Source organism: Rhodnius prolixus, unplaced genomic scaffold (genome assembly GCF_049639745.1).
Source record: "Rhodnius prolixus isolate KJV_2025 unplaced genomic scaffold, Rpr scaffold_4, whole genome shotgun sequence".
Lineage (NCBI taxonomy): Eukaryota > Metazoa > Arthropoda > Insecta > Hemiptera > Reduviidae > Rhodnius > Rhodnius prolixus.
This window is the reverse complement of record NW_027411614.1, coordinates 12461173-12486445: the sequence shown is the minus strand read 5'-3', so window position 1 is coordinate 12486445 and position 25273 is coordinate 12461173. Positions and strand designations below refer to the sequence as shown.

The window sequence follows — 25273 nt, the reverse complement described above, 5'->3', positions numbered from 1 at the left end:
TACACGATATCTAATTTGATAGACAGACGCAAAGCCTGGCTGGATAAAAAAATATTTATTTTATTGGCCTACCAATCTTTTTATTGCAAATGGATTGATTCTTGAACGTGGGAATCGCAGTCACAGTTCTTGAAAATACATTATTCTCTCAAAATTGAAATAATGTATTAAGACAAAATTTGTTATTATTCTTCTTGTTTGGAACTACTGTCTATTAAAGACTTTGGTCACCTAATTAATATTCTTCTAATCTTCTCTATCTTGTTATCTCTTTTCAAATTTAAAATATTCAATTAACTTTGAATCCACCATCTCACCAGAAGATTTCCCCGCTTTCTAGTTTTGCATGGACGAATTAGAAAAAATCTTCTGACAGTTCTCTGATTTTCCATCTGCTTTAGCTGGCCTAGTTGCTGTAACCTTCTCTTTTTTATGAGGACAACAATTTACTTAAAAAACCTCAACTTCGCTGTTGGTCATTATGCTCCAATCATTCTCTTCTCGAATTATTTTCCGACAGGCCTTGTATTCACATTTTAAATCTTTTCGTAATGTTACTTATTTTATCTCTGTTAAACACATGTTCCATTTCTATGGAGGTCTTGGTCGATACTTAGCTATCTCTAGAAAGTGGCCACTTACTAAAAGCGGTTGCTATATTTCCTGTTAACATTAAAATGTCAGTTGTTGTATATCAAAGTTCAAGAAGATGTAATCAATCTGTTGTTTAGTAAGTCCGTCTCTAAGTGAATGTCCTTGCTCAAAGAAAGTACTAATAATACGCAAAATTCTTTTCAGCAGCCATATCAATAACTATTTGGCCCTTACCATTTGCTTACTGATCGATCTCATTTCCAGAAAGTATTTCTTCGTATTTCAGCTTTCAGGCCCCCAAAAAACTTTTTATCATATCAGGGCCTCAAGCTCTTTCCAATTTCTCTTCTCTTTCCTCTTCTTCTATTCTCAGTCGTGCATACAGAAGAAAAAAATATTAAAATATTTTTCTCTTAACACGGCCAGACAAATTCACTATGGCATCATTTAATGTTTGCCGACCCCAACGATTTTATAATCAGAATCCTTTCTCTTCATATCTACTGTTAAACACATGTCCATAAAACTCTGCGAACCTCTTCATTTCTCATTACTATACAGTCCAACACCTTCTCCTATATACAACGCGACCCAAGTTCAAATTTGGCATTTTTGAGTAATCAGTCTTTAGCAACCCTACTCACCAGTAATTTGGAGGGTTTAAGATGTTTTAGAATTTACTCCCTATGCCGAACACTTGACCTACGAGTTTGTTTAATAAATCTGTTTAGTACCTGTGTCTCTTAATAAATATGTATTGTATTTATGTAGTTAAGTATGTTTGTGTGGTTCCAAGTATGTCGAATGTGTTTTGGGAGTGTGGAATATGTGTTCATGAAATTCAAAATTATCCGTGTTCCAGTCCTGTAACGAGTTCGTCTTCTATTTTCAAATACTAAAATATTTAAAACATTTCATAGAATTTTTCACATAATGGTTGTAAAAGAAATACATGATTAAGGCAGTTGATTAGAATCAAGAAATATAATACAGATTCCCCTGCATTATTTTAATATACGGTAATCTTTGTTAAATACTTTAAAAATAAGTTACCATTGGTGTTAAAATGTAAAGGTTTATTTATATAATAATATTTTTTCTTCACTTTTAAAGTTTATAAATTTTGCTTGGAAATAAAGGTTGGGCTGTTTTGCAATTTAAGCAAGAGCTGACTATAGAATTACTTTTTAAGTGTAATTTTGTTCTGCTTTGTAAGAAAATAACTATAATAAAATTACAATTAAAAAAAAAAGTTGAAAGTATTAAAAAAGTTAAAGCAATTGAGATTTTTTTTAAAAAATGCCTCCCTGCCTAAAAATGGAAAGCAAAGAAAAAAAAAACCAATAATGACAGTTATATTCTTTTCACAAAATCAGCCTTCTCTCTCTCTCTCGAGAAACTACCAGTGGAAAGCCCTTTAAACGAACCAAAGTCCTTAAACCCTTTAGTATCCTTTGAAAGTGTTCTGGGAACTGCCCCAATACCACATAAAAACCAGTTATCCTAATAATCTGCCTTTTCATTGATTGCCATGGTTTATTATTGATTTGTTCTCATTTGGTGTTGTAGTTGATTTTTATATTATCTTATTTATAATTTTGAAGTCTCTAGTCCTTCATTTGCCTCAATTATTTTAATTCTAACGAATTCTTTTCAAAATGTATTCGTTTACAATACAAAGAATATCTATTAGAGAATGTATGGCAGGTAATGAATCGTTTGTTAATTTAGTTTGAAGGACTTCTTTTCTCTTAAATGGTCCTCATGAATAAATTTCATATTTAATGCAATATTTTTAAGTAACTAAATATTAATTTCAGCTTGTTTCTGTTGTAGTTGTTGATGGGTCTTGGAAGCCAAGATGAGGTGCACGAGGCAAAGTCTTCAGCAGCTATAGCTTGCTTCTTAGCAGGAAGTGGAGCAGATCTCACAATTAAAAATAAAAAAGGACAAACTCCTCTTGATCTCTGTCCTGATCCAAATCTTTACAAAGCCTTAACAAAAGCGCATAATGACAAAGAAATGTAAGACTTTATCAATAACTTTGTTAGTTATATTCTTTCTCAATTTTTAGAAATATTTTTAAGGAGCAGTTTTATACTGAACTGCTCAGATTAATTTTCTTAATTTTTCGTTAAAATATGAATAATCTACATATATGATGGCGATCTATATTTTTACTTCATTCTTCATTCTAAAAGATAATAATATTTGTAATTAACAGTAAACTAGACAAAAGAATCAATTTTTTTCTTCAGAGTTCTCGTTGTTTTTCAGAAAAAGAACTTGTGGTCAAATTATTAACCCAAAATCAAAAAGAAAACTAAGAGAAGAAAGAATAAAACGCATTAGAGACATTATACTTTCTCCTCCTATTTCTTAGGTGCTGCGGTTTTAAGTTTCCACAACAGTAGAATTGGTAGAAATGGATATGGATATCAATTTTAGATACAATGATTTCCTCCTGGCCAAAAGTATCAATTCTGGCAAAATAGTTATTATCGCTAAAAATAACTAGTGCAAAATGTGATTGAGAGTTTATAGAAAGACATTCAGTTTCATAATCTTAACATTTGTGAAGTGGTGGGGGGGGGGGAAAGCAATCATTAATCGACTACTACTTATTACGGGATGGTAAAAAGTATTAAAAAATTACAACCATATCATCTCTAGTATAGCATAGAAACAATAAAACAGTTTTTTTCGCTAGATATAGCGAATAGGTGTAAGTTTTCTTCTAAAAAATTTTAAAATATTTCTTTCAACTTATTAAAAATATTTTCCAGTGATCAACTTGATCCTCGAAAAGGTGATGTGGATCTCTGTCTAGAAGAATGTTTAGTCTGCTCTGATCATAAACGTGAAACTTTGTTTCAACCTTGTGGCCATGTGGCTTGTTGTTCTACTTGCGCTCCAAGAGTTAAGAGATGTCTGATTTGCAGAGAATCTGTTTTGTCAACTGCTAAGGTAAGGATAATTTTATTCTGCAGTTTATTTGGTCTTTTCTATTTTCTGTACAGCTTCTTTAAAAGAGGAAAGTTGTCCCGCTTCTTTTGTCTCGGGGCTGTCCCGAAACGTCAGAGTCAAAAGCATTATTACATTATTGTTAATGACTATGAATTTTAATTTTTATAGCTTTAATAATTAAGAGATCGTCTTTTCTAAATGATTTAATAACTAACTATTCTCTCAGTTACATTGTCAGTAAGAAAGTAATTGTATTGTATTCTAGTGCACAATAAAACTGTTCCATTTGAAAAACAAATTCTATGTGCGTCTCTCTATATTAGTTCATTCAGTTTCTTTAACATATGAGGCATGTGCCTTCTTGCTTGGATTTTCAAACAATTTAAACAAAAATTTGCATCGATTACTTTGATTATATTTTAATGTGAATTTTTTTTATTTTATAGATAGATGAATGCATGGTATGTTCATACAAGAATGCTAGCGTGCTGTTTAAACCCTGTGGACATATGGTTGCTTGTGAATTCTGCGCTCCTCTAATCAGAAAATGTCTTCAATGCAGGGTTCCGATCATTAAACAGCTTGCATTTTCAACTTGTTGTGGAGCAAATGGTAAACTGAGTTTTGAGAATTAATTAACTTACTTCTTGTCTTAATTAAATTGATTGAAGCCAGTATATAATTTAATTATTCGATTGAAATTAAATTTTGTCTTAGTTAAAACGTTTCATTTCTACTTAAACCTGATTAACTATTAACAGAAAAGGTACTTATTCTTTAACTACATTCCGGTATCACTAATTTTTTTTTTTTTTTTTTTTGCTTTCTCCTATGTGTGTTTTATTTTATCCTCTTGGATGAGTTTTTAATACAGTAAACATAAATGTTTAACTAATTTGTATGAAGTTAAAAAAAAAGAAGATGCGAAATCATTTATATTCCAAAAAGTTATTTTGGACTTGATTCTTCAAAAAAAAACCTTTCATTTAAATATCCAAATCTCATTTAAGTATTTTAATGTCAGCCGGGATAACATTACATTGTGAACAGAAACAGAACAGCTCTTTTACAGTGTCACTTAATAATATGTAATCTCTATAATGAGATATAAATCCGGTTTAGCACAGATTTAGAAAAAAGATGTTGTTCCGAATTGTCTATTAATGTAAAGTTTGCGATTTTTAGATTTTATTCACTAGAAAATATTGCTAAAAAAAGGTTTTCTTTATGTTCCTTTTTAGAAGAAGAGATCAGCAACAGATATGTGGAAAATTCAGAAACAAGTGAGGAAGAAGATGAAGGTATGAATCGCTATAAAGAAAGGACGGCTAATCAGACTGGAAATGCAGTTGCGAACTACAGTAAAAAAGACAATCAAACGGGTGAAAATGGCGCAGTTGGAGGAGCTCATGCCCAGGCTACCACATCTACCGCCAATCCTCCTCCACCTGCACACAGTAATTAAAGAATCTCTCACATATTTTTTCAAATTAATCAAATGAAATGAAAAATGAAATTTTCTACAGTCTGAATCATTCATTATATTAGAACTAAACTAGATTGCACTGACTAACTGACTTGTTTCTCTTAAGGCGCTAGTTAACATCTCATTCACCTTAAAGAGAAAGTTCATTGGTACGATTCTCAACCTATTTCAAGATACTGCTTTTTTTAAAAAAATAATTTGTGACTTTTCATTGAAAATGATCTTATCTCTCAGAGAGCTAAAGCAAATTTAATTATACCGACAAAATTTAATAATGACCAAAAAAGGCCTTAGCAAGGCTTTGAAAAACCCATGAAATTCATAATTGAAGATTAATTACATCAATCGAAAGGAATTAAATTTTACTGAAGGTGATATTTTGTTAGTTACTAAAAACGATTTTTTCATTTTGGAGCTTAAAGAAGTCATTTTCGAAATTTAAGGAGCCCTTCATCTTTTTTTATTCGTTTGCCTTTACTAAGCTGGCGGAAAAAAAATTATTGAAATATTTTCCAATTAATGTGCTTCTTTTTTTTATGAGCACTTTGATCTTTTATTTCAAAGGATGTCCGTGTCCTTCCATACTTGAGTTGAAACATGAAGTCAAAGTAGGACAGAGATTGTTTCAGATTTTTTTTTTCTTTTCTTCCATTTTTTCTTTCATACTTACTATAATAGATAATAAGATCTAAGTAAAGAAACTCATTTATGCTTTATGTTGTTGTAAATTCAGTTGATTATAATCCAGTTTGAAACTAAGTTGATTGTAGTGCAGTTTGAAACTAATAAGACCTTAAATCCGACGGGCTTGAATCACTTTAATTGTAGAATATTTGCAGTAATTGTTATATGTTGCGTACAAAAAGTGAGAGTTAATGAACTTTGAAAATAATTTCATTTTTCCATCACTTAAGGCTTTAAAATATCATCCCCTTAACTATGATAAAAAAAAAATCGTTAACATACATAACCCAACCACTTCTACCAAATATAACCATAATTATTGCCATTGAAGCTTTTTTAAAACCAACTATTTATAATACAAAAATATTTATTTAATAGAAGCACTAGTGCAAACTCTTAAATTTAAATATTTGCTCATCTAGACCTATCTGTTAGATAGAACTTACTAATTATTGACTAAATGATTTAGATCCAGTCATGTTGACTTGCAATGGGCCACTGATGAATAATGGGTCTAGAGATGCTTCAAGTGCTGACTACCAGAAGCTGCAGCAACAACTTCAGGACATTAAGGAACAGGTAAACTAGAAATTTAATCCCTTTCTTTAACAATTCATTGTAGTTTAATTTTTTACAGCGCACCGACTAATGAATGAAATGAAGTCTGTCATTAGCGCTTTTCATTGTAGTTATGACAAGTTTTAATTGATTACTTACATTAAGTTATAAAGACTCACATTCCACCTTAAAGAAACTTTTTTAGCCAATAGTAACTAAGGATAATCAAAATAAATGTTTAGCTACTTTATAAAAGCTCTATATTATACTATTAAGGATCAGAGAATAATTCTGTGAAATTTTTAATGTTCCAGACAATGTGTCCAGTCTGCATGGACCGTTTGAAAAATATGATATTTCTGTGCGGTCATGGTACATGCCAGCTGTGTGGAGACAGAATGAGTGAATGTCCAATCTGTCGGAAGCCAGTGGAGAAAAGAATCCTCCTTTATTAGAAGATCTATTTTTATAATTTTTTTTTTTGTTTTTAGTAAACTGTATTACTGACATCAATTACTTTGGTTTCTTCCTGTAATTTTATTTTACTTGAAATTATTATTATTACTGGAAATTGAAAATATAAACGGAAAACACATTAGCATATGTTAAAATACTTTTCTATTAAATTATTATATTTTATTTAAAATAATACAGTACTAATTGTTTATAACAATTGATATGATGAAGAGAAGAGAATAAAAATGCTCGTGTGGAGAAGTCTTCCTAGCATTGTTTAAAAAAATAATTTGATTATAATTACTGCATTCATTTATTGAAATAGATTTCTGATTAATGCTAAGAATTATTTAATACTTTTCTTTTTAATTAAATGTTTATTTCTACTCAGTTTCAATTAAGCAGAAATTAATTTGATTTGATTTATCCTTTCAAAACTTGTATTTCTGCGGAGTTTCGAAATATAAGCAATCACAATAATTAAATTATTAGATCCACTAAGCGTGATCATGCAGTCAATTAAGAACTCATTTTAGTGCTTTTTAGTCATTCTGATTAGTGAAATGAATTTCACTTGCAGTTTTCAGGTTCCGTCAAACATCAGAAGCACTCACTGACTATGAAAAAACAAATTTGTAAGAATTAAAGACTTCATTTGTGCTGTGCTGAACGAAATCACTAAAATTCTCTTCAAAGGAAAGTGAAACAGACAAAAAAGTGGTTAATGCTTTGTGTATGTATTTTTAATTTAAAAAAAAGAGTACTCATTATAAAATATAATACATTCAAAATTTAGAATAAAAAACTAAACTTCTATTTTGCTAAAAGTTTAAAGAGATCTGCTCACGTTATTTTCAAGCCTGTATTTACATAATATTTTAAAAATATTTACAAAATTGCGCTAAATCAATACAATAAGATAATATTTAGGGAACAGTTAAATTCATTTTTGCAGCCTCTTGCCTGATAACAGATATTAATTCCATGTTGATGAGAAATACAAATCGGAGTCCGGCAATCTGAAAAGAAAAAAATAATCTTTCAGAATTCTGCCCACTAAATAACGTCTTATTGCTTATGATGCCAATTCATCAATTTTTTTTTTCTGGCTTTCAAAAATTAAAAATATTGCAGAAGTTTTTACGAAAAAAAGAATTAATCTCCCCCAATTCTGATTTTCGTTGAAATCTTCTCACAGAGTGGGGGAAATTTTGAAAGTGCCTTATGTTTAAAACAGTTTTGAACCATTGGACGAAGTAGCCTTAAAATAAATTTTATTTTCTTTCACCGTTTGGTAAAAATTAGCTCTGTTTATCCTATAACCACTTTGTTTTCTCTTGAAGTTTAAAAAATAATCCCCAAAAGGGTTCTTTCTGATCCAAAAATTCATATCATTTTTCGTGAGAATTTTCAATCCACTCGTTTTTTATATAATCCTCGCAATTACTCTAGAAATACCTGCTCAACACTTACGAAATCTTAAAATAAGTTGATAATAAGAAGCTGACAAATTCAGGATTTTTCGAAAACGTGACTAATGGAGCTCCACTATGTTGCTTTGTTCATTTCGCACTTATAAAGATTTTAAGAAAATGGTTTCCGGGGAAGGTTGAAGCATACTCACTTCGGCAGTAAATATGAGTTTACTAAAATTGGAACGAGTCAAATCAGAGCATTTCGTTTTCTCTCATTTAGGTATTTGGATTCTGAGCCTCTACACTAGGCAGTATCATCTGTGAGGCGAGGCTGTCAGAGCACACTGCAGAGGTTCGGAACCCAAACGAACTACTAAACTGTTGACGGACTAAAATTAGGGAAACCAATCTTTTTATGTATTACATTTTTTTGTCCTTATTGTTAAAAAGACTTTTAAAAGCGATGACTATCCCTTACATAACTAACGGAAATAATTAAATTATTAAAGAAAATAATTGAGCACTATGTCACAGGAAAATATCTCATTTTTCCGAATCATCTTTAACTCTTGAAAAAACAAAAAATCTCTAAGTAGATTCCAACTTGAAATCTCTCTTTGACAAGCTACTAACCACCAAGCTCACTTGTCCCAAACTTTTAATAACAAATAATTAACGAAGTTTTACTGAACTTTATTTTGGGTAAAAGTAAATGTGTTCTTCCACAACTTAAGCTCACCAGAGAGAACTTTTTAAAATGAATAAAAATCAGTACAAACCTCTACAACACTGTTGTCGTTGAGCCTGTACTTGTTCCCTGTTAGTATTGATCGTCCATCAACAAATATTGGTCTTTTACCCTCATTCATAATGAAAAAATCCCCATTATTTCTTAGCCTAATTGTTCCCTGTTGACGAGAAACCTTAGAAGCTGGTCCTTCTAAAGAGAGATCCACATCAACATTGAAGTCTTTTGTTGTACGACCTAGAGTGATCTGTAGTTTGAACAATTAAAGACATAACAGTAATTTCAAATAATCAAATAATTTCTGCTAAACAAAATACAGTTAAAAAAAATTATAACCAAGTTTGTTTAGTAATTTACTGATCAAATAAAATAAAAATTAGCTGTAATTGATTTGTTCTTATTTGCGTTAGTGTCACGATGACTGCTGACGTTTTAGTAAATTTTAATTAAGATAGGTTTAGAAATCTGTCAACCACTAACCTGTCTAGACCTCATCAGATATCTCACAAGCCTTCCTTTCAGAACAGCCAATGTGTGACTATCAAATTCCTGCGGTGCTATTCCAGAAACCATATCTACTAGAACCTGCCATCGTGTTACCTCCGCTTCTAACATTCTTATTTCTTTCTTCTCACGTCTATATAAAACCAGTAACTTCGTACCAACCAATTCAAAAGAATTTAATATTTCTTTAGAAATTTATTTTAATTACTTACCTATCACTTAGAAATAACTCTTCTTCCAAAGCTTCGTCTTTAACACTCATTAGGTCTGCATCATTTATATTTTCTTCTAATTCTGAAAAAGGAACAACTGTTTTGTCCCCCATTACTCCACGCACTGAAACAGAAATTGTCTTCTAGTCAATTCAAAATTAAAATTTGTAGAGTAGAAAAACCTTATAGATGACATTTTTGATTTGACTGTTTCAGTTATGATGAAATAAAAGCTATTTCTTAACCAAAATTCCTCTCAAAAGAAATATTGTTTTCACCTTATTCTTAACCCAATTAACGTCGCTCTTTTTACTAATCTCAATCCTTTTTCTTTTTTACTAAACCGTCACATTTTCAACGTTTTTTGTACCGAACAATTCCAACAGAAACAAACACTTCACCATCCACAATATGACATCACCAACCATTAATGTTGCTAGGAATATATACATTAAACCAAAATTATATAACCAAAAATATCTACTTATTTACCAAAAATAATCTCATGACACATTAAAACAACAACAAATATTTTTAGCAAAAATAGATAAATGCCTAGATCCGTATTACAATCTTTAACTAGAGAATAGTTGATTCCATTTTTTTTTTTTTTTTATCCTAATCGGTTAATCAGAGTCATGATAAGCTTTTAATTTAAAGAAGCAAACAGGAAAAAATTCCAATTTAAATTTCTCTGACCTCCTATTTTCAAATTAAAACTGTCCGGTAGGACAGTTGTATAAGGGTTGACCATCAAAAACTGCACGAAAAAGCGTAACGTTGAAAAACACCCAACTTTGACAATTTTTTTCTCTTTTTCTATAAAAGATAAAATTCCCAAATTTTCTTTAAATCTTACTCCAAACCCTCCTTTATAACTGTAATTTTTTTGCAACCACCCAGATCTAATAGGTTTCGAGAAAAAAGTTGCCGAAAATGAGCAAAAACGGCTTTTTCAAAAAATGTTCTTGTTCTTGTTCTTTTGTTGTTCTTGTTGTTCTTGTTGTTACCTTTTTTGTAAACAACGTAGCGCCAAAACGCGTGAACCGATTTTCATGAATGAGGTGTCATTCGATTCAATATTTTATGTAGATGTGCCTTTTGGGGGTCCCGACGCTGTACATCGAATGGGAGAGGAGTTAGCCCCCTTTATGTAAGGCCCCCTCCAAAATTATTATTACTAATTACTCTGTAAATCTTGGCCCGATTTTGATAAAATTTGTTAGGATGATAGGGTTAGGGCTCCCCTACGTAACATTAAAGCAGCGATCAGCTCTTACACTTGTTAAGGGGAAGTATAGCAATCGTTTCAAATTATCGACACGTGAACCGATTTTTATGAATGAAGTGTCATTCGAATCGAAATTTTTTACAGATTTGCGCTTTAAAAGTCTCGGCACCGTGCCTCATAAGGAGGGGAGTTTGCCCCACCCAAATAAGGCCCTTTCTAAAACTATTATTACCAATATTTCTATAACGCTTAGTCCGATTTTGATAAAATTCAGCTCGAATAAGTGGTTAAAGCTCCTCTACGTTGCTGATTCTCTTGCTCCTACTAAGAGGAAGTACTGCAATCGTTTAAATTATCAATGAGTGAACCGATTTAAATCAATGAATTGTTCGATTAAAAAATCTTTGCCTCTTTGCCTTTTAGGGAGAAGTACTGCAATCCTAGTTTATTTTTCTTACTCCTCTTAAAAGGAAGTACTGAAATCGCAGTTTAATTTTGCTATTTACGTACAAATACCTTCCTATGTTATTCAAAACGCTTTCTCAAAAAAATTGTTATTGAGGATGGTTTGGGAGCCGCAACTACAATCATTTTTTAAAAAGATCTCTCCAGTGGTAGTTAACACCTTATCAGGTTATAATGATAGAATTGCTTATTCCAAATTTTAAAAAAATCTGTAAAGCAGATATGTAACTTTGTAAAATAGACAAAAAGGAAAATCTATCCAAAAGGTACAAAAATCTCCTTAACAAAAACTTACAGTTTAAAATGTTAAGTATAAGGGTTGATTAAACGCCAAAAGGTACACAAATCAGCGAGTACCCAACATTTCATTAATACCTCATTAATATTTAAGTAATTCTACTGCATTAATTTTCATTAATAAGTTATTTTTTAGATTTTATTAGATATCACAGACCCTTATGCTGGCCACTTCATTTATATTATTTTTTTGTTATAATTATGATAAATCACATATACGTACATGCATGTTAAAGTAGAAAAAGACAAAGTTAGAGTAGGCTACTGTCTTGAATTCGTCTTACCGAAATATTCGTGAGCACAATTAACACACAGTTAATAACAAGTAGATTATTAAACAATAATTATTCATTTCTCTATTGTAATTTAATTTAGTCCCCCTAATTTTACTTATAGTAAAATACTGGAATAATTAGCTGTCCTAAATATATGCATATCTTATTTACTTTATATTACATATATACAACATTGTGGGAAGAACACCTAGATAGAGAATGTAATTGAAGAAAACTATATTATTTGCGATAAAGCCAGATAATTATTACCTATTATTATAAACGTTTGACTACTTCATAAAATAACAATTACTTTAATCAAAGAATGAACTTAAACCGACGATTTTTATTTAAGAAATAAAAATAAATAAATAAAATAAACAAAATCATTGATGTATGTTGGTGTAAGCATTTTTTTAAACAAGGTTTTGAATTTTTTAGCCTCATATTTTTATTTTATTTTTTATAACGTTTTTCTTTTTAACCTGTAATTAATAGTTTGATTATTATAAATAACTAGATATTACAGTCAATCTACAGTGCTACTTGAACATATATTTTGTAGACGAAAATGGCCAGCATAAGGGTCTGTGATATCTAATAAAATCTAAAAAATAACTTATTAATGAAAATTAATGCAGTAGAATTACTTAAATATTAATGAGGTATTAATGAAATGTTGGGTACTCGCTGATTTGTGTACCTTTTGGCGTTTAATCAACCCTTATACTTAACATTTTAAACTGTAAGTTTTTGTTAAGGAGATCTAAAAAGTAATACTGTAATGGAAAAATTTTTGAGATGTATGAAGAGATGATAGCAACATAGCTAGCATAGAATAGCTCTAGCTCATCAAACTCATGTAAATTTACTCATTGCAGATGAACTGGCGTCTGTCTACATTCTTACATTCCATATAGAAAAAATAAGTTTAAAAAAAATATATATAAGTCTAATAATAAACAATAAAAAGGTATATATTTTTCATCAATCCATCATATAATAATGTATGAAGTTATAAATCACCTGTTTGTTCATCCAGGAGTCCATACTGCTTCATCAGCTGCCATTGTGTCATGAGAGTTTTAGGTGTTCTCGCACGATGAAACACAAGGCTGTTCTTACTTAAAAGCTCTTCGAATGTTGATATACCAGGAGGTGGTGACTGAATAAAATAATATTAACAAATAAATATTATAAAAGTCGATAATGAAACTTGTTATGCAGCAACGGTGGAGCAGCCCGGCTTCAGACATAATTATTTTTTATGGTATGGCTATATTTCCAACTGACATAAATTAATGTTTTTTTTGCAGGAAGACAACAACAACGCTGTTTATTTACAGAAAAAAATGAGTTAGAAAAAGTTAAAATTAGAGTAAAATAATTTCAAAATATCAATGTACAAAGGAGAATTTAATATCTTTTTCACGATCGTTATCAAATAAATTCAGAGAAAATCACGCGTAGAAGTATCTCATATAACTAACTACTTTCACATAACCATAATCTCTATGTTGCTCACATAAATTAATGATTTTACAATGATAAAATTACTTTGTTTTAATCAGCTTTCTTTCACTCCAAAACTCATTTGAAACCGTTTCCCCCCCCCCCCATAAAATCGGTTTTCTTTCTTTAATTTTGGGTTCTTGTACCCAGTAGCTAATTTGTGCTTAAACTAGGATAGGTTTTTCGTATGCTGCAAACTACATATTTGGGCCTAACTCGAGAAAAAAAAGTGCAAGGTTATACTACTACGTTTTATAGTTAGGCCAAACTTTTTTGTTAAGATCGTGGCGAATGGATCACACACCCGGCTTCGTAAAACGCTAATTGTTAATTAATTAATATTAGGGTTGAACTGGGTCGCCTGCCAGAGTATTAACAGATCCTGAATTGCTAGCAACAAATTTGACAACTAACCGGACTAAAAAAAATGTGCTCTAGTTAATAAGGTTCTTGATAACAGATTTTTAATCATTCAAGATATTCAAGTCATAGTAATTATCATTGAAATTAAAACAAATTTAACTTAAACATACCGTTTTAACTTGAGCCAGTAGTTGTTGTTCATCCTTACTGTAAAGAGTTTTACTTTCAACTGATGCTATAACATCAGGATGCAAATTTCTCATTGCAGCTGCAGCAAGTTTCGAAATTGTGGGTTCATACAGTAAAGCATACCAGCGGTGTTGTATTTCTTGCAACGTAAATCTACAGGAAAACTTGATCCCTCTATGAACCAACTGAAGGTCGTTAGACTGAAATAAAATTAATAAATCAAAATAATGTACATGAACTATGAACTAATAGATTAGTTGTAAAGCATTAATTTTAATTTATTTAAAAAAAATTGTTTCTTTTATTATTTGAGTAAAAATAAATCACCATTTTTAAAATACAATAAAAACAATTAATCAAATGAACAGCTTTTATGTATTATGGAGATTGAACTTCCAATATAACGAATAACCAATGACGTTTTTCACTGAATCATTCGACGGTAGCACTTAGCTTTATTATTAGGGTTACCAATCATTTTTAATTATATTTCGTTGTTTTAAAAATTGATATTTATTTATTGCCAAATAATAGTATATAGGGCTGTATTAGGTTACTTGAATCACTGCTGTGACTAAGGCTAGATCATCAGTAGGCTTCCATCTTCCCAAGTCTTTCGTCGAAGTATTTGAAGGTACTTTATTCTTCTTTGACTTCTTTGAACTAGGACGTGGCACAAATCTACTTCTCTTATCTGCTGGCGAATTGTTCACTGCACTTGCATTTCCGATTTCATCTGGAACATTTTGTGTCTACATTTAGTGTGGGCATGAATCTAAAAACTAATATAATCGTACTCTTAGATACTGGTTTAGGTTTGTTGTATAATACTTAAAATATGTACATATAAATGATTTGATAAATCGACGTTTTTCCGGTCTTACAGCGACTACGCATTAAATGTAATCAAATATGTAGTAAAAAAAATTGAAGACTGATAACTTGTTATCAAAGTTACAATCATAACAAAAAGTCGTGATTAATAATTTTTTAAGAGTGTAACTCTTAAGAGTAAGTGTGTTTACTAATTACCTTTACAAATAAAGATTTAAAGTAACAAATACTAAAAACACGTTACATACATAGTGAATTCGACTGTGATATTGTACGTGTTCTCTGCACCTTCTTTGCAACTTGCTCTGTGTCTTTACTTGAAAAACTGTATTCTACCAGTTCGTCATCAAATTTTCTTCGTTTAATTGACCTTGAACTACTGCAAATGACAAAACAAAGGAGGATATTAACAAGAACATAAAATTAAATTAAAATTAATTCACAGATATGAAAACAAAATCTAACCTCCTACGCTTATTTACGTCTGAATTGCTTCCTTCCATTGAGGGAGTTAATGGAAATTCTATATCTAAACCCTGAGTAGATGATTGCATCTCCATACTTTTACTTGCTACGAGCTTGAAAAGAAGAACATAAGACACATCGTATTTATTTGAAAAAAACATGAACCCATTTATCTCTTCAACCTAACAAAAAGCTTGGGCTGATTAGTGTATTCTAAAAATTATATTTTGCCTATATACCTTGCTGCAGTAATCCTTCCAGTAATATTTAGTTATTAAGAGTTACTAAAACTTTTAAATCAACAAAAAACACTTACTTATACCATTAAATAAAAAACGTAACATTACACCAAAAAAGGAGGTTATAACTAACAGGTTTCTATTGTGAGGTTAAGATGCTTATGTGCATCGATTCACAAATTGTAGTAATAAGGAGAGGGTTCAAAAATCTAGCACCAATCGATAATAATAATAATAATGCGTTCATAAAAAAGAAAACATTAATATGAAAAACCTATTCTTTAACTGCTACATCCAACAGTAAAGCGGCAATGTGGATTTGTGGCACAGACTTAATAAACTCACAAAGTGAACAATCGTATTGCAGTCAAATCAATTAATTACAAGCTACATAATATAATTTTGCATTTCAATTATATTAACTATATTGACCATCATTTCAAGAGTGAAGTCATGATAAAGTAGATAAGATCGCCAATTACTGTGAAATGCACCAAAGCATGTCGAAAAACAACTGGATTCCCATTCTAACCATATGAATGTTTGCACTTAACACCAAAAGCCATTCACACAATACCCATATGGTCTGCACGTTTGCAGGGATTGTTTATGTGAGCAACTATACTCACATTTACAGATTTAACAGATTACAGAATCTACAATTAAGCCTAAACACTGATTTATCAAGTGAAAGACTATTTCTGGATAAAAGGAATATACATAGAGTGACTTTTTTCTATTCTTCCAAGGAAACACTGTAACCAGAGTACAGTATACGCGATGCAGATTGACTAAAGAAACCCTCACCCAAACGAATACGCCCTTAATCATCTACTACTTTTTTATTTGATAACAGTGGCATGGTTGCCCTAGATTAAAAATAAAATCTTACTACAGTCTGTCTTATCTGGTTTACTTGTAACTCTTGACAAGAATATTAACTTACTTTTAAGGAACATCATACTTCCTAATTTTCTATATTATTACGTGAAGTATTTCTTTTAAATTTTAAAATTCTTTAGAACAAAAATTGGTTCTTGTTTTAAAATTCCATTTCATCAATCCATTAATAACTGATGCGCCAACAGAAATACTAAGTTAGCAAATTCTTCAAAATGTTTATTTCTTCCGCAGTCGTTGTTTAGTAATTTTTCTTGAAGTTTTCACGTTTTAATTTAATTCATTGCTTATTCAGTTCTATTCCAGCAACAATTATATATAATATAATTTATGAATGTGTATCTTAATTAATTTATCCACATTTTAGGACAGTGGGTGGATAAGGTGCTACTTTAAAATTTTTATTTTATATATTTTATATATACTGAGCATTTATTTTAAAATTTCTGTAACATAATTAAGTGTGTACATTCAATATAAATTATTACAATTTAAATACATTTAGAGATAAGTTAAAATCAAACTTCCAAAAAAGTATAGCGAGTACCTAAACTGATTGAATTTAAAAGACATGATACAGATACAAAAATGATATAAATATTACAAGTTTTTCAATAGCTTACACTTATAGTCTCTTTCTGTCCAGAGCAAAAAACCAATCAATAAAAGCACCATAACATTATTTTCTTCACCAATAACAATTAATTGAATATTATAGTTTTCACACGTGTTCACCAAGCTGAACGTGTACTTCCCCAGGTTTACTTAAGATACTCTTGGCTTCAGTATAGGGTGGGTGCAATGGTTTCTGTACAGGTTCTTTATGTTCATATTTACCATTAATATTTAATGGGTAAGTTCTATCGGCATCAAAAGCGCTCAAATCACCGCAAGCTAAGAAAGGAACAATGTATGAATTTATTTCATCCAATTTGTTCCAGTTAATGCTTGAATTTTCCAAAAGAGGATTCATCATATTAGGTATGTAGCCTTTAGGAGGAGAATAATTTTCGCATAAAGCAAAAGCTTCTATACTGGAGTTTCTGGAACTTCTTGGTTTGACAATAGTTACTCTTTTAAAGAAAATTCTTAACTGAGAATAAAGAAGTGAAACCTCTCTTCCTCTGAATATTTTTGCAATAAAAGTTCCTCCTTGTTTCAACACGTGAGTCGTAATATTTAAAGCTGCCAACAATAACTGAGCTTGTATATATTCATCAATATCATGCAATCCAGTAACATCTGGCGCGCCGTCACATACAACTAAGTCAGCATAATCTCCCTCAAAATGTTTAATTATTTCTTCCGCAGTACTTGTTTTGGTAATATCTCCTTGTATTTGTATGACTCCTGGTATAGGGGCCATAGCTTGTAAATCTACAGCTACAATTTTGTTTTCCGCATTTCCTTCCAATTTTTTAGATAACACTTGGCTCCAGCTGCCTGGCGCTGCACATAAATCAACCGCTTTAGTAACACCTTTGAATATATTAAATGTTTCATCTATTTGTAATAATTTAAAAGCGCTTCTAGCTCTCCAACCTTCTTCTTTTGCAAGTCTGTAATAAACATCTCGTTTGTCCTTCGAAGATTTACCCATATCACAAACCAATGGCAATTAATTTCAGACCAAAATTATGGGAACAATTTACAGATCAGCCTTGTTCAGAAGTGCTTCTCTTTCCAACAGTCAAATTAAAAAATAATACTAACACCTTTTCCAGAAAACGCAGAAATTTATCTGAAGAAGGATGTTATGTCCGACATTCAAACCAAAGGAACTGCTTATTTTAATCTAGAACTCTAATGTTTTTTTAAAATTAGAACTCGTTTTGGTATGTCACACTTGCTTTTTAATTAGGACTATAGTTCAATTTACAAACTATAACATATAACCTTCTCCATTAACCCCAACTGGTTTCTTTTCAACCTTTGCTTTTGTTTATAAACAGAGCAACAACAGCGCTCCAGAGTTTTGCGAATGAATTCAACATTTCTTTGCTGAGGTGTGACACCGGTTGTTCTTACAAAGGCCGTTTTTGGTTTGGTATGCACACAGGTGAATTGCTAGTTTTTTTAATGAAGGGTCTAAGATCGTGTCATAAACGTGGAACACTGCACCTACACTTTACTCCCACGCCCGTAACTGAAGTTTGCAATGTTATTGCATTAACCATTAGATTGAATTGGGGAAATGTTACTGCTGCTTATGTAGAAAAACTAAACACTACAAACATTTGTATTTAATTGTAAATCAAAATTGATTATTATAAAAATGACATTTTTGAAAAATGAACTAGATTTAAATGTTCTTCTGTGCAACTCAAGTCTTTTTTTATATTTTTAAATTATGGCATTCAAGGAAAAAGTAATCACACTATTTTTATTCATAATATTTTTCGGTGAGACATCAAATAACTTATACGACGTTAATCTTCCTGAAGAACATCTTCCTTTCTACCTTAGTAGTTTTCCAAGTGTTGCTGAACAATGCGATAAGGATCCTGACTGCGTATTAAAGGTAGGAAACATTTCTTTATTTTATTTTATTTACATACTTTGTTATCTATACTTTATTTCTCATTGCAATAATAAATATTTTATCAGAAATTTCTTGGACAAAAAAAGTGTTGGGGTTATGAGGTGGACTGCAAGCAAAATAATTCCTACTCAATACCCGAATGTCCTGGTGATCACAGGGGTTGGGTAAAATCAAAAAAAGAACAAATAAACGTATTTTACAACCAGGGTGACTTTGGTTATATAAAAGAAAGACTGGATGAGATGGCTATTATGTGTGAACCAACATTTATGGTAAGTTTTCAAAAACCAATACCTACTTTTATAATTTGTTATATAATTGTTTTTGATCATGGAGTAAACAAGGAAAATTTAAGTTTTATTGAAGTTGATATACCATCGTTCAAACAACTTCATTGTAGTTTTTAATCATACTGGGTCATAAGGGGAGGGTTGAAAATTATATCAGGGCGATTGGGGGTTAGCTACTTAAAATAACTAATTTTAGTAGGATTTAAAAGGAATGTTAATCGAAACCTTTCTCATTTATTTTATTTATTTTTAAGGATGATACCTCATTGGAATGTGCCAATCATTTGCGGTTTTGCCGAGGGAGAAATGTATTTATGAATTTTACTTCACTTCTTAACCGAAAAGAACTTTTACGGTACAAAATGGATGTGTTTAGCAAAGGTGATATAGGTGGCCGCTGCAGGTAAAATTTAACAATTTAGAAAAAGTTCAACTGTAGAGCTTTCATTGTCTTACGAAACGTTGCTTCCTTTCTAGACTTCACACAGAACGTTTAATGGAACAATGTGATCAGATCAGTCCCCTTCAATCATGGGGTCCAGAGATGAGATTTTTTACAGAAATTAGAGAACCAGTTAAAAGCAAATGTGATATAGAGATAGAGAAACCAACTTTTATTTTGAAAATTGATGCGAGTAAGTTAATATTTTTTTTAAAAAATAGTTAAAGCGGGAGGTCAGTGTACCCGGAGCCTTCTGAGTCACTGTTCCGGACATAGTTCTCTCCTTACAGAAAAAAAAAGTTCTAATCGTCTAAGGCACCTAGAAAGAGAAAATGTATGGCCAGCCTAATGGATTCGAACGCGAGACTTTCGACATTCTTGGGTCTATCTTTCCAAGAACTTAGTGCTTTGCCCGCCTAAGGTTTTATTTTTCTAATTGAAAAAATGTCAGATTTAATTTTTTTTTTTTTAAAAAATAACGTAATTCAATTTTTTTATTTTTTGTGAAGTACTTTGTCAATCTAATAACTATTAGACTTTTCTATAAAAATTAAACTATTTCAATCATAATATTAATTGTAAAATATTATTGCAAAATGTACATTTTTAATTTGATATATTGTAGACGATTCCTTGTTGCAGCAGTAAACATGTACCACCATTTTTGTGACTTTTTCAACTTGTACGCTTCGCAACATTTGAACAGCTCCCATCCCGATACTTTTTCAACTGATGTCCATATATTAATTTGGGAGAGCTACAGATATTATTCAAATTTTGGAGAAACTTGGGAAGCATTTACAAGACATCCTTTATGGGATTTAAACACTTTTAAAGGGAAGACTGTTTGTTTTAAAAATGTAGTATTTCCACTTTTGCCAAGGATGATTTTTGGACTCTATTACAATACACCCATTGTAAGTACTAAATAATGAGATTTAAGGCAAAACTTATGATAAAAATGCGATTTGTTAATGCCTAGCCTGTAAGACAGATTCGTTGCTACATCAAAAATCTCAACTTACTAAAATGGGAATTATGGTTTCAATCCAAACTTTGGACTGCTCCAAAGTTTTCATTTCTTACAATTCGTATTGAAAATTCATTCGTACCTGTAAATTTGTACATTAATTGTAATATTTTTATTTGCAGGTTTGGGGTTGTGAGAAAAGTGGTCTTTTCCGTTCTTTTTCTCAACACGTTCTTCATCGACTGAAAATACCCGTGCACAAACCGAAAGATTCGAGAATAAGAGTTACTCTATTATCTAGAGACACATCATACAGAAATATTTTAAATGAAGGCAAGCTTATTGCTGCTTTGAAGAACAATTCCATGTATAACGTTCAAAGAGTAAGTATCTTTTTGACTTACTGATTTAACTAATATTTAATAATGCCAAAGAATAGAAGTTCCAAAATATTGTTTTTTATATCCTCATTGTAAAAAAAAAAAAAAAAAAATCAGTATTACACATTTTTTTTTTACAAAAATATGTTTAATTTTTAAATCATGCGGAAAACTCTAAACTATTTCTTTTTTATCGAGATTACACGTTATAACTGCTTTTCAGCTTTTCGATAATCTCAAAAAGGATTTTATGTGAAACTAGAAGTTGATAAGTTATTCTCAAGTTCCGAATTAATCAAACGTTTTCATATATTTAGAACTGAAAATTGGATGTATGGTATCCTTATAAATTTTGATTGAAGTTTCTGTGTTTTATTACATAAAATTTGCCTGGCTAAAAAAAGTAATTTAATTGTTAGTCTTAATAACTTGTTCCTTTTTTTATTTAATTTGAATAATATACTTAATTTTCGTTTTATTTTTAGGTTGTTTATAACAAATATTTAACTTTCAAAGAACAACTTGAAATTACCCGGAATTCCGATTTGTTCATAGGAATCCATGGAGCTGGTCTTACACATCTGCTTTTCTTACCGGACTGGGCAGTTATTTTTGAATTGTAAGGAATCGTATAACTACTTCATATGTAGAATTTATAACAAGAAATAAAATGTTGGTATTTTTTTCGTAAGAATAGATCTGCTGGCCCTTAGATTTTCTCATCCTAGCAGCTTCTTATAGTTCTTTATCCGGTGATGGATAGTGTTGCCTGTAACGAGAGAACACTGTCCGGAGACTGAAAGTGCTCTGAAAAACGTTCGGGCGTCAATAACCTCAGATGTTGACGCGCCTTAAATTAAAAAAAAAAAGAAAAATAGCCTGGTAGAGAATAAAGAATTTATAGTTGAAAATAATAATAAGCATTCAATTGTATAGTCACTACAATCAAATACTTTGTCAAAAACTTTTCTTTTTTTTTCTAGATATAATTGCGAAGATGAGAGTTGTTATTTAGACCTTGCAAGACTAAGAGGGATTAAGTATATAACTTGGGAAAAGAAATCAAAAATTTATCAACAAGATGAGGTTAGTAATAGATCTTATTTTCCCTGACGTAAAGAAACTGCTTTATACCAACCTGCAGCCCTTTTGTTCCCAAATCCACTTGAGAGACGCCTCCATATACTCGATGGTCTCATTTATTCCACGATTTGCAAAGGCTTGAGCTATAGTTAAAGGGTTACATTTGAACTTCGATCTATTATTTAACATTAGTCAAGGAACAATGATTATAGATTATAGGTTCTGGTTGCAGTTGTATCTTCTTCTTTTTTTTTAATACAATCATTTTATATTTATGTAATATCGTCTAACCTTGTATCCTTTGAATTTAAATACCAATAATGTTGAGCTAATGCAAGAACATTTTCATTTTGTGCTTCTGTTGCAGGGTCATCATCCTGACGGAGGAGCTCATGCGAAATTTACGAATTATAGATTTGATACAAAAGAATTTTTGAGATTGGTCGCTAAGGCCGAAAAACACATTTTGAATCACAAAGCTTACAAAAAGTTTGTGAATGAAAACGTATTTCATGACGAGTTGTAAATTTTAAGCAAAGTACTTGCTTAAATATACAAAATAATCTTTGTATATTGTATCTTATGATCTCCTATTTACTCACTTCGACAAATATTTGTTAAAATTTTGATCAATTTGTAATATATTTCTAGTATTGCTTATATTTTATTCCATTTGATTTTATTGATTAAAATTTTCAAATTAAGTGTGTGAGACTTTTAATATTTTTTTCTGTTATAAGTGGAATGTGCTATAAAAAATTATGATTAACATGTTTAAATGTTTTTTATTGAATAACACCGAGTCTTTAGACTAATTGTAGCTTTTAAATAATTACAATTTAATAAATTATTTAGAAAATCACTTTTAATCTTGCGTCCAGAGCTTTTCTAGTATATAATTCACCAAAATTTCACTTTTATTTTGTTTAAATAGAGTACATACACTATGCCGCAAACACAAAATTTGTATAGTATTAAAATGACAAGGCTGAGCATTTTATTAGCAAAATAAGTTTGAAGTATTAAATTAACGAGTCCGGTAAATAGGTTAGATAGTAGAAAATAAAAAAGTATATTGTAATTTATAGCGTTCAAAATGCTTGGTGTGAATAATTCTAGGTCTTCCCTGTTTATCCGTAAAGACATCCTAAGTGCAATTTCACTGAATATTGACAAACTAATTCCATATAAAGACATTGTCAACATCCACGTTATATACGTTAAATTTGCAAGCCTTCTAGACACATTAAAAAGTAACTGTAGAAATAATGTGAAAATTAGTAATATTAAAGCCCAGAAAAAAGCATTTAGTCCATGACGCACATCATCAATTAACCGGACATGACGCTTATTCAAAAATTTTCCTATTGCTACACCAAATAAGTATAAACTGATGTAACCAGGAAGCGAAGTTAAACCCTCCTTATTAGCGGAAACAATGTTTGATCTGGGTGAGTCCGTAATAATCCACTGTTCTGTCACAAAATACAGCAACATCTGATGTGAAAGCGCTGTTAAAATTGCCATTCCTGTCACACTTCTAGGATAGTTGTATATTAATAAAGATGATATTAATTTAACAAATGCAAGCGTGAAAAAAAAGTTCCAATGAACACCATATTCCGTAATGTGTCTCTGATAATCTAGAGTTTCCAAAGAAGCACAGCGAATAATGCCAAGAAATATTAATGGTAGACTGCTCCTTATTGATTTAATAAGATCATTTTGGGGATGATTCTGTTTAATAACAATGCCATTGGCAATTATGTAAAATCCGACTCCAGTATCCATTAGTCCATATCCAAAAGTTTCTGTTTTCGCATATCTTCTAGGAAATATATGAAAATCTACTGCTAATATACAAATGGAAGTCATGATGCTAACAATTGATCGAAAGTAAGTGAAGTATGGTCTCGGTTCAATTCTTTTTCTAGGTAAGATGAAAAATTCTTTGGAAGTGTTTTTTAAATAACAAAATAAAATAGAAAAGTAAGCTATTAATAATAGAATGACATGAATATATATATAATAACTTAAAACAGTAAAGTTTAATATGAGAAAGTAAATAAAGCAAATGAATTGAATTATAAATGATACTGCATGTTCCCACTTATTTCTCGATTTACCTTGAAATAGATAAAACTGTATCAAACCTATAAAATACACTAACACTGGTCCTGGAGTTATTACTGTAATATTCTCCCATACAGAAGTGCCATTGTGGTTTTGCATAAAACTTTCATGAAGTTGTCTGTAGCTATAAGTTGCTTTCATTTTTATAACACATACAGGGACCTAGATAAATGTTATGTGTAAACTTTTAATCAATAACTATCATCTGTTGGTGCACCTTATTTTACAAAATGCAGCAGTTTTTGGACTCTATAATAAGTAAGACAAAAACAGATTTTAAATATGAAAACAAATGGCAGCAATCACCTAATCACTAATCAGACGTTAGTAAACAGTTTTTCTAGAATAAATCGATACTTACTCTCGATTTTCTTGAATCTTATAGTCTATTATTTTGTTCTCGAAATTGTAGGCTTAGAAAGGCTGCATTTGAGCTTTGAAGTACTTATTTCTGATGATTTTTTTGTTTTTGTTTGTTAGTGAATTGGTCTTCATAAAAATAGGAGGCCGGACCTTCGAAAGTAAATGAAAAAAGGCTGTAAAGATGTAAGTTGGCTTACCGAACATTTGCACTTTGTCTAGCTTTTTTCAGTTATCTTACTTTCTTAATCATAAGATCTATGTAAAATTGCCCTGCCAAGGGAGGGGGGTCACTTTACATCAAGGAGTCGTTAAAACGACTAGAATATACTAGGCTTAAGTACAACTTTTTCTACATCATTTTAGCCATTACAAAAATTTATTTTCGAAAATTTTTGCGACTTGGTGTACTTACAATATTATTACACCAAACATTTGAATGTTACGGTAACTATTGTAATTATGATTTCAAGAGGGCGAATAAATGACATGAATTTACATAAAAATTTAGCTTAAACACTAAGGCATCTCACTTGAAATTTACTACACCTCTCTAAATAGTCTTTTCTAATATTAATCAACTTAAACAAATTGCGAACGAAGGCAGTAATAAAGCAAGATTAATTTTTTAAATCTGATCGCCTGTGACCGTATCCTGAAAAGAATAAATTTCATTGCG

At 30.7% G+C, this 25273-nt stretch overlaps 5 protein-coding genes across 10 annotated transcripts in view; 2 read left to right on the top strand and 3 right to left on the bottom strand.

Annotated features, from left to right (window-relative positions):
- The window catches only part of LOC141455556 (E3 ubiquitin-protein ligase MIB1-like), a 174559-nt gene extending 167417 nt beyond the window's left edge, over window positions 1–7142 (top strand). For both annotated transcript variants that reach the window (XM_074130684.1, XM_074130683.1), the window contains exons 4-9: window positions 2431–2618; window positions 3381–3561; window positions 4008–4173; window positions 4803–5018; window positions 6201–6310; window positions 6604–7142. In XM_074130684.1, the coding sequence (XP_073986785.1) occupies window positions 2431–2618; window positions 3381–3561; window positions 4008–4173; window positions 4803–5018; window positions 6201–6310; window positions 6604–6744 (1002 nt within the window). In that variant the 3' untranslated portion in view covers window positions 6745–7142. The remainder of the gene's footprint in view (window positions 1–2430; window positions 2619–3380; window positions 3562–4007; window positions 4174–4802; window positions 5019–6200; window positions 6311–6603) is intronic.
- A 324-nt stretch (window positions 7143–7466) lies between these two features.
- Window positions 7467–16084, bottom strand: Rcd5 (microspherule protein Rcd5). Of its 3 annotated transcripts, none has more exons than XM_074130681.1 (10): window positions 15495–16084; window positions 15256–15368; window positions 15039–15169; window positions 14514–14692; window positions 13938–14156; window positions 12919–13057; window positions 9625–9748; window positions 9389–9545; window positions 8940–9155; window positions 7467–7764 (listed from the first exon to the last, which is right to left on the bottom strand). In XM_074130681.1, the coding sequence occupies exons 2-10, from the start codon at window positions 15348–15350 to the stop codon at window positions 7672–7674; spliced, it is 1353 nt and encodes a 450-aa protein (XP_073986782.1). In that variant the 5' UTR covers window positions 15351–15368; window positions 15495–16084; the 3' UTR covers window positions 7467–7671. The 3 variants fall into 3 exon arrangements, with proteins under 3 accessions (XP_073986782.1, XP_073986781.1, XP_073986780.1); XM_074130680.1 differs by having other exon boundaries at window positions 15927–16084; XM_074130679.1 differs by having other exon boundaries at window positions 15256–16084.
- Window positions 16085–17055: 971 nt separating this feature from the next.
- LOC141455559 (tRNA (cytidine(32)/guanosine(34)-2'-O)-methyltransferase-like) lies at window positions 17056–18317 on the bottom strand. Its single transcript, XM_074130691.1, has one exon. It carries the CDS (start codon window positions 17992–17994, stop codon window positions 17116–17118), a length of 879 nt encoding a protein of 292 aa, XP_073986792.1. The 5' UTR covers window positions 17995–18317; the 3' UTR covers window positions 17056–17115.
- Window positions 18318–18380: 63 nt separating this feature from the next.
- Eogt (EGF-domain O-GlcNAc transferase) lies at window positions 18381–22880 on the top strand. 3 transcript variants are annotated; one of them, XR_012459334.1, is made up of 9 exons: window positions 18381–18915; window positions 19002–19208; window positions 19481–19629; window positions 19704–19861; window positions 20311–20585; window positions 20821–21021; window positions 21574–21637; window positions 22002–22104; window positions 22469–22880. XR_012459334.1 is itself a non-coding variant. In XM_074130678.1 (9 exons), exons 1-9 carry the CDS (start codon window positions 18745–18747, stop codon window positions 22625–22627), a joined length of 1554 nt encoding a protein of 517 aa, XP_073986779.1. In that variant the 5' UTR covers window positions 18382–18744; the 3' UTR covers window positions 22628–22880. The 3 variants fall into 3 exon arrangements, 2 of the variants coding, with proteins under 2 accessions (XP_073986779.1, XP_073986777.1); XM_074130678.1 differs by having other exon boundaries at window positions 18382–18915; window positions 20314–20585; window positions 21504–21637; XM_074130676.1 differs by having other exon boundaries at window positions 18383–18915; window positions 21504–21637.
- LOC141455555 (uncharacterized) lies at window positions 22867–24576 on the bottom strand. Its single transcript, XM_074130682.1, has one exon. It carries the CDS (start codon window positions 24373–24375, stop codon window positions 23002–23004), a length of 1374 nt encoding a protein of 457 aa, XP_073986783.1. The 5' UTR covers window positions 24376–24576; the 3' UTR covers window positions 22867–23001.
- Between the last annotated feature and the right edge of the window lie 697 nt (window positions 24577–25273).